The sequence below is a fragment of the Lygodium microphyllum genome, chromosome 1 (assembly GCF_053477565.2).
Source record: "Lygodium microphyllum isolate KBCC chromosome 1, Lygodium_microphyllum_v1.1.10, whole genome shotgun sequence".
In the NCBI taxonomy this organism is placed as follows: domain Eukaryota; kingdom Viridiplantae; phylum Streptophyta; class Polypodiopsida; order Schizaeales; family Lygodiaceae; genus Lygodium; species Lygodium microphyllum.
In genome coordinates this window covers 94,762,603-94,771,939 of record NC_141135.1, presented here as the reverse complement: position 1 = coordinate 94,771,939, position 9,337 = coordinate 94,762,603, and the positions used below count along the sequence as shown (strand labels likewise).

Sequence of the window (9,337 nt, the reverse complement as noted above, 5' to 3'; positions counted from 1 at the left end):
CAATCAAGAAATCTATGTATGAGAACATATTGAGAAGATTGAAATCTTTGTATTCCCACTTCTCCTTATCATGCCGAAACATGAAATTGTTCGAATGAGAATCCTAACCATTCTTTCACTCCATGTATTTATCTTGACTTGAGTACTCTTCTTAATCTTTTTGCTCCCATCTTGCTAAGCGTCCCTGTGGCAAGCGACTTCCACGAACCCTGTACAAAACCCATACGATAACGTATATTATCATCTCATATCTAAAAGCTTCCCCTTAAGCTCCTTAACTCTAGTATCAATACAAGTTTTGGGCTACAAACCGTTTAGTCTTGCAAACACCAGTTATAAGGCTCATGCTAGGTAAGCCCTCTCCACTTCTAGTTAAGCCTCCTATCTCTAGTTGTTGTGTCATCTTGTATTCAGTCTAGTTTTTAATCAAGATCCTACCTTGACTTGTATTGTCAACATAGTCTTATTGTGAACAACATTGAATCCAATCTTGTATTGAGAAATATATCATTGTACATTGTCTCCTTATTTATAATAAGGAATCAAGTTCTTCTTCTTCTTCTTCTTCTTCAAGTTTATTCCTCATAAGTTGTGAGGCGACAAATCCTTGTGCTTGCCAAGTTCTTATCGCCCTCATAATAGTTTGGCAAGATTGCATACTTTGATCTTGCCTAGTCTTGATGGATAAGGTGATGGAAAGGGTCATTCAGTACCTTGCAAAATATGAGCAAAACATTCAAGAACAAATTCAAGAACTTCATGACAGCAATGCACAATTACAAGTAAAGAAACCTTAGGCTTTGGGACTAGCCATCCAAGACCTTCAAAATCAACTTCAAGAACTTCAAGTGAGGTGTACATCAAGAAGGACCTTCGACATTTTGTGGCTATCCTCCTTAAAGCTACAAGGACTACCTAAAAAGTTTGATAGGGCCATATCAAAGTTCAAAGCTTTTTTGCAATATATATAGTTGTTCATTCGCATGTACTTTAAGTGTTATCCTCCTAATGATTCTAAGGTGGGACTTAATGGCACACTCCTCTTAGGCATAACCTTCTATTGGTTCACACCTTTAGCTAAGCAAGAATCTCCTCTACTTCATGATTTCGATGTTTTTGTTCGAGAATTCGCAACCACCTTTAGAGATTGATTGATCTAGAGTTACCGAGACCAAAATAAGAAGTCTATGCCATCTCGATTGGCATCAATTTATGCACTTGAATTTTGACAACTCACTTGGGATTTAACGTGGCATGAGGATTATTTTATTAGCCAAAATTAGAAAACTAGTTGTTGGCAAAAACTAGCTTGTGCGGACAACTCAGATAGGCCAAAATTTTATTTTTAACAATTTCAAATTTTTTTCTGAATGTATAATAATTCTGATGACTCTAAACTAGTGTTCATAAAATACATTCCGAATAACGGATACAAAAGCCTTGAACTCATAATTTTGGAGGAATTTTCGAATATGTTTTATCATTTTAATGGCTAAAAGTTTTGTAAAGTTCAAAATTTGAAAGAAAATTATAGAGAGAAAATATAAAATTTAAGAGAGAGAGATAAAGAGAGGAAACGAGAGGAGAGAGGGGAGAAGAAAAGGGGGGAGAGAGATAGAGAGAAGAAAGGAGAGAAGAGAGGGAATATAAATACAAAGAGAGAGAATTATACATAGGGAAAAGATAAATTTTACATACTTTAAGAGAGACTAAGGGGAGGGTGGAAAAGAAAGTGAAAGAAGAAGTAAAAGAACGAGAGAGAGAGAGAGAGAGAGAGAGAGAGAGGATAAAAAAGTTAAAAAAGAGAATGAAAAGAGAGAAGAAGAAAAGAAAAAAGAAAAGAGAGGAGAGAGAGAGAGAGATAAGGAAAAGGAGGAGAGAGGGGGAGAATAAAAGGAGAGATAGAGAGAACGAGGAGAGGAGAAAAAATAAACTACTTTTTTCATTAAAAGTCTTTCCCTCCCACCTCCCTTTTTAAAATTAAAAACCCCCTCCCCTCTCTCTCACTTATAATCTTTCTCTTTCTTTTTTCCCTCCCTTTTTTAATTAAATTCCTCCCCCCTCCCTACCTCTCTCTCATGTGTAGGGCCTAGGTTCTCTTTCTCTCTCTCTCTCTCTCTCTCTCTCTCTTTAAAATTTTTAATTAAATATTTTTAAAAGTTCTTTTTAATTTAAAGTTTTTCGAACATAGTTTTTCACACACTTAGAGAGAGAGAGAGAGAGAGAGCGAGAGAGAGAGGAGGAGAAGAAGAAGAAAGATAAAAAGAAAAAGACGAGGAGGAGGGGAAAGAGGAAACAGAATAATCTTTTTTAAATTAAATATTTTTCTTCTCCCTCTTCTCCCCTCTCTCATGTGTAGGGCCTAGGTTTTCTCTCTCTCTCTCTCTCTCTCTGATTAAACTTTTTATTTTAAAATTTTTAATTAAATATTTTTACAAGTTTTTTTCAATTCAAAGTTTTTGGGCATAGTTTTTCACACTTTAAGAGGGAGATAGAAGGAGAAGAAGAAGAAAGAGAAAAAGACACAAAGAGGGGAGAAAGATAAAAGAGAGCCAGAGAAAAAAATTTGAAAGAGAAAGAGAGAGAAAAAGAAAAATAAGGATATATATATATATATATAGAAAGAAGAGGAGAGGGAGGGAGAGAGAGAGGGGGAACATAGAGAAAGAGAATTATAGAGAGAGAATATATAAATTTTAAGAGAGAAAGAGAGGAAAGGAGATGAGAGAGGGGAAGAAAAGGGGGGAGAGAGACAAAGAGAAGAAAATGAGAGAGAAAAGAAGAGGAAGAGAGAGAATTTGAACACAAAGAGATTTATAGAGAGAGAAAATAAAATCTTAAAAAATTAGAAGAGAAAAGAAATTAGAGTGAAGAAGAAAAAAAGGAAAAAAAAGGAGAGAGAAGAAAAAGAGAGGAGAGGGGGGGAAAGAACAAAAGCAGGAAGAGAGAGACAGAAAGAGAGAGAAAAGGAAGAAGAATGAATAGGAAAAAAGGAAGAGAGATGGAAAAAAGAGAAAAGAGAAAAGTCTTTTTAAAATTTTTTTGAGAGAGAGAGAGAGAAAAGGTAAAATTTAAAAGAGAGAGAGAGAGAGAGAGCAGGAAAAAAGAAAAATTAGAAGAAGGGGGAGTAGAAGAAAAGGGGGCAGAGAGAGAGAGAAAAACAAATAAAAGAAGAGAGAGAGACATGAGAAGAAGAGAGAGAATATAAATATAAAGAGAGAGAATTATATATAGTAAAAATATAAAATTTACATACTTTAAGAGAGACTGGGAGGAAGAAAGAAAGTGAAAGAAGAAGAGAGGGAGAGAGAGAGAGAGAGTAGAGTAGAGTAGTTTATTATCGTCTATGGAAGGCCAAATTATGACCCATGGGACCTTTCCACTTATACAATGATTCTCCTTTCCCGTGGTAGGAAAGGGTAGCTACAGTGAAAGAACGATCTATACAGCGTGGTTCTCCCGAAAGCGTAACATGCGGGTGATGAGAGCCCCTAACTTCAATATAGGAGTAGTGGTCAGAAACTTGTGAAGTGGCCCCTGTAAAGGGATATCAAAGTTAGCCTGTATGTATGCATATGGTAGGCATGTCATAATCATGTGCTCCTTTGATTCTACACTCTATAGTCCACACAACTTGTATAATCTCGTCTCTATTGCATGTCCACTCCATGTACGTCTCTCGATTAATAAAGTGTGTGATCAAGTTCGAAGTCGTGCAATACTCCATCTAAATACAGCTGAGAGCGGATTGGCTATGTATGGCTGCGCGTGTGTCTCTGCTTGCATGTAGGATTCCCAACATGAAGGATAGATATGCATACTATAATAAGCAAGTTTACAATTTTCTCCCTTGCTTTAATGTTTTGCTTGGTGCGCTCGTAAGTGGTCTGATTGAAATGTGTCCATGCATATAACTTCAGATGCCATATCTAGATATCTATCCACTCCTTACCCTTTAAACTGTTTTCGCATATCTAGCACCCTGTTAAAGCACTTTACTTTTCCATGTTTTCTGTAGGCGTGTGCTAGTATCCCATGCCTATTTGGGGAGCCTACTATCATCCATTTGATGTACTTGGGTGGCATATCTCAGTACTTGGATCATAGCATGTACCTCAAATGGCCGATGGCTAGTTTCCAAAAGAATAATTACATATGGTGTAGAGAGAGGGAATATGTAGAGAGAATTATAGAGAGAGGAAATATAAAATTTAAAGAGAGATTTAAAAATAGAGGAGAAAGAGAGAAGGAAAAGAGAGGAGAGAGAGAGAGAAGAAAAAGAGAGAGAGAAGGAAAATAGAGGAGAGAGAGGGGAGAATAAAAGGAGAGACAGAGAACCAGGAGAGGAGAAAAAATAAATTAAAATAGGAGGCATAGAGAGAGAGAGAGAGAGAGAGAGAGAGAGAGAGAGAGAGAGAGAGAGAAAATTAGACATAAGGAATTTGGAGAGAGAGAGAGAGAGAGAGAGAGAGAGAGAGAGAAAATAAAAAAATTAGAAACAAAGATAGAAAATAGAAGAGAGAAAGATGGAAAATGGATTATTGAGCGAACTTTGTTGTTGCGGAGTGACCTAGCATTACGTACACGTTTCGGAACGCTAGTTAATATAATCTTATTCCACTATCTTGGAAATGGATTTTTTAAAACGGTTACAATTTATCTTAGTATATTGAACCTTAGTTTTTATATTGCATGTTTGTATTAAGATAAAAAATAATTATGTCAATCCACCTAATGGTAGAGACAAGTCATAGGCCAATAAAGGCTCTGAACATCCTATTCTTTTTCCAAACCCCACTTTCAAGATTTCTTGCTTACCAAAAAATCCATTTCCAAGATAGTGGAATAAGATTATACTGCAGTCCCTTCAGGATATGGGACTTGGTAAGAGGTTTATTTGTTAGCACCCTATTTGGCAATGCATCCACAAGGATTGCAATCAATGACAGACTCTTTTCCTCTTAGAAGATCCATTAGGCAAGGTTGCCCCCTGGCTCCACTCCTGTTTGCCACTGCTGCAGACTCTATGGGGTGGTTAATACAAGATGGAGTTGATAAAGGGAATATTCAAGGAATCAAACTTCCAAATAAAAAGGATACGGTACTTAATCAGTTTGCTGATGATGCAAACATCACAGTCAACAATGATCCTGTTTTGGCAATGCCTACAAATTTTCTGTAGAGCTTCAGGGTCGGAATTAAAACCCTGATAAGTCCCTCTCCCACGTGGCTGATAGAAGCTAGTTGCAAAGAAATAGAAACTGGTAAGTTTTCAGGTTGCTAGGTATTCCTATGGGCTTTGATGTGACTATGAAGCAAAGGTGGGACTGGGTGATAGATAATATAATTTGAGAAATGGAAGGGCTGTCAGCTCAATATGGCAGGAAGAGTGCTTGTATTTTCTTGCATGCTGGAAACCCTCAAAGACAGGGATGAAACAACTTGAGTGGGGATGGGGATAAATTCAAGATACCTAAAGTGTCTTGGAAGATATGTACAACACCCAAAAAGTTGGGAGGGCTTGGTCTTCCTAATCTTCATAGCCTGGCTGAAAGCTAGCGGCTAAGTGGATTGCAAGAAGCCTGAACAGAGAGGAGGAAGATTGCCGCAACCAAACATTTCCAAGTGTCAATATGCTCCAGGTGGAAGGGACTTGATCCTCTAACAGTAGCAATAAGCCCTGTAAATATAAAAACAAAAAATTGTTCTCAATTAGTCAAAGGAAATTGGGAAGCCTGGTTCAAATACAAGGGTCTCCTTAGGCCTTCTTCCCAAATCAATCTCACACTCCTTTGGAGCTCCAGAGATTCTATCTGGTTCAGCTTCTTTCATGGTGCAATAGAAGACCAAGAGGCCAATCTGGCCTATAAACTATATAAAAGGGGATTAAAACTTGGGGTGACATATGGGACTATAAAGACAAAAACTGGATTCAAGAGGAAAAGATGGGTGAACTGTTTAACCTCAAACAACATGAAATTGATTTTTAAGGGGAAGGAAAATGTTATGGGACCAATGACAGGGCTCTGAAAGTTGGCATAGGAAATGGAATATGCCAAAGGTGTGGTATCCAGGTAGAATCTATTCCTCATTTGTTTCTTAATTGCTCTCAAAATACCAACATATTTTGTTTACTGCAGGTTTTAATCTTGAAGTGGCACCCCATGAAGATCACTTGGAAAGAATTATTGTTAGGGGAAATGCTGATCCTCTCTGGGGTTTTAAGTCTGATTTGCTTTTGCAGGATGAAAATGAGGCAAAGAAGATCATTCAACAATGTGAAGACATCAAGAAAGAAGTTTAGGAGATGGAGGTGGCAGCCATGATTGCAGAAATTAAAAAAAAGACTGCAGAAATTCATGAAGAATGAAGAGAAGACACCTTATCTAGGGACTGCAATAATAGAATCAAGTTTAGGAAAATAGACGAAAAGCTAGATCATGCTTTTTTGGACTTGTTCAATGATAAAGATATGGTCTTTTGATCCAGGTTGCTCCCCTGTAATGGAGCCTGAACTACTACATATCTTGTAAATTTTCCATTTAATACATTCTTAAAGCTTCCTTTAAAAAAAAAAAAGATTTCTTGCTTACATTTGGCCACATGCAGAACATATATGATATGATCTTTTAAATCCCTGGAAATTGGAATATCCTGCTATCCCTGAATTTCCATATAGCGCGGATGCCGAGTGCACGGATCGCGTCCCACACCGCCAAAGACTTTAGAGCTTAGGTACAAGGGCAGTACTATGGTAGTAGGTGGCAGTGTTAAAGGAGGTAGGGTTAAAGGTGTCACGGCTGACTAATAGCAACAGAACCGAGTGGGTCGGTGACAAGTGGCATCTAAATATTGGTTGCGTATAGAGTTGTAATCATGACGATCTCGACTGCAGCTGAAAGCAAGTACGACGACGACGGCGACAACGACGACAACACGCGAGGCGAACTTCGAAGAGACATGGCGCTCTCTCTCTCTCTCTCTCTCTCTTTGTGCCGTAACCTGTTTGTGACATATGTCTGTCCAAGGCGCGCTGATATCTCTGACAAAGAAAAAGACGGTGGCATTCATGAAGGAAGACTGGTGACAACTCGCCCCATCTTAATTTTACGGAGATCATTGCACAGAGGAATCTCTCAGACATGGTGATGGGCTTTTGCTGCATATAAAAAGAGGCATAGAGGGCTGTGGGAGGAAACGATTATCCTGCTATTGCAATCAGTTCCATCGAGAGAGAGAGAGAGAGCGAGAGAGGGCTAGATTCGTAGAGAGATACCCTCAGAAGAAGCAGTTCCCTCAGACCCCCCTCCCGCTGCCATGGATGCCTCGCTCCGTCGTGCTCTTGCCTGCAGCGCCTTGCTGGTGCTCCTTATGATGCATGCACACACTGCTCAAGCAGCTGTCTCTTGTGGTCAGGTGTGTGTGTATGTGTGTGTGTGTGTGTGGGTTGGTGCGGGTATGCCCATTTTGCCTTCCGTTCTGTGTATGCTTTTGATCTTGAGGCTCTCATCGTCCTTTCTCCCATATCGCTCCTGGGATTCCCTCTGGTATACTGAGCTGAGGCCCTTTTTCAATCCTTTAGGAAGGACTTCTAGGAGGATTGTTTTGGGGCTGTTATATGGGGTATTTGAAATATTCAGAGCCTTGCAAAAATCATGGAAATCACGAAAGTGCTTGAATGACTGTTTGGGTTGCAACCATGAACTTGCAATATGGTCTCTTTGTCCTGGAAATTATGAAAGGCTTTAATAATGACTAATTGGGTTGCAATGATGAACTTGGTGTATGTCTTGTTGTCTTATTTGGCTATGAGATGTCTGAAAGAAACAAGAATTTGTGGCTAAATTCATCTTGGGGTTTCCTGTAGGTGGATTCTAATTATTTGGGATCTTGCCTGTGCTGCTGGCTAAGGGGGTTTTACTTCTTGTGTAGGTGGCTTCTAGCTTGGCGTCTTGCCTTTCTTATCTCACCAAAGGTGGGGCAAAGCCAGTTTCTGGATCTTCATGCTGCAGTGGAGTCAAGAAGTTGAACAGCATCGCTAGTTCCACGCAGGCCCGCCAGCAGATCTGCTCTTGCTTGGAGAACCTGGCCCAATCCGCGAAGCCCCTTTCCTCTTCCGTCTCCAGTCTCCCTGGTGCTTGTGGCGTTCCCTTCCCCTACTCCTTCAGCACCAACCAGGATTGCAGCAAGTAAGCCCGACATTGAATCCATAATAATTAAGTTGCACAAGAAAATATAGATAGATTCCCGGGATAATACTACAGCAAGAATATTTTCACAAATTCCCATGGTAATTTCCACGTGATGAACCATGGTATCATGAGCTTCTGCTAAGGGAGAGACTGCATAGCTAGCCAGGCGTGGGCAGGCTGTCGGGGGCAGGGGGCCGGTATCGATATCTCCCATGCTTAAGCTCATGATGTCGAACACTGTAGGAAAAAACAAGGGAGCTCTTTAGTTGGGTGGGTCACTAAGTAGCACAGTGATCATTTTTACTGTTCTCGAAAGTCATTTGTCCGAGCAGGCTATCTGTAAAGAAGTCTAAGATAACCTAACTATAAGCACACTCACATTGAATGGCTCTTCAATCCATGACTATTATTATGTTGTTTTACCTAGACTCACGCTTGCTTTTCCGGTTGCTTTGCAGGATACAGTAGAGTAGATATAGGAACTCTAGCCAGCCTGCCGATGCGCATGCGCTGATTTTCGAATGCGGGCGTCTTCCTCATTCTCGTATCTACTATATAATTATCGTTATGACTATCATGCAATCTCTGCAGCCATGGCTGCCGGAGCTAGCACTATTCTAGCCTAATAAGCCATCCGTCGGCTAGCGGTGGTACTTGTACTACTGAGGTCTGCTGGGCGAGCCGTTGCAGCTCTAAATCAAATTAGTTCTAATATATGCTCTTTTTTTAAAAGCCGACTCTTTATCATATGCCAAGTTTATCCTGAATCAAACAAATTATTTCACTTTGTGAGCTCAAATTACAATTATATGAAATTTGATGGAAATAGATGCACAAGATCATGGAATTTTACAACACAGTACCATAAACGTGCATCTACTTAAACGTAGTAGAAGTTCAACGTAGAGAGAGAGAGAGAGAGCGAGGGAGGGAGGGAGGGAGGGAGGGAGGGAGGGAGGGAGAGAGAGAGAGAGAGAGCAATATGCCGATCACAATGTTAATTTCAATGTGACACCTAATTGCAAACGATTGAAAAATTAAGGTAAGGGAGCTTATTTGCAACTCCTAATGGCCTGTTATTTTTGGCAAGTTTCAAGCTGAATGGCCCGTTTTTAAGCACATGGCAAGATAGTTGAGAATCTTGT

General features: G+C 39.6%; 1 protein-coding gene across 1 annotated transcript; it reads left to right on the top strand.

Annotated features, from left to right (window-relative positions):
- Positions 1-7,025: 7,025 nt before the first annotated feature.
- LOC148041422 (non-specific lipid-transfer protein 1-like) lies at positions 7,026-8,927 on the top strand. Its single transcript, XM_087679217.1, has 3 exons — positions 7,026-7,416; positions 7,933-8,189; positions 8,651-8,927. The coding sequence occupies exons 1-3, from the start codon at positions 7,318-7,320 to the stop codon at positions 8,658-8,660; spliced, it is 366 nt and encodes a 121-aa protein (XP_087535343.1). The 5' UTR covers positions 7,026-7,317; the 3' UTR covers positions 8,661-8,927.
- The last annotated feature ends 410 nt before the right edge of the window (positions 8,928-9,337 follow it).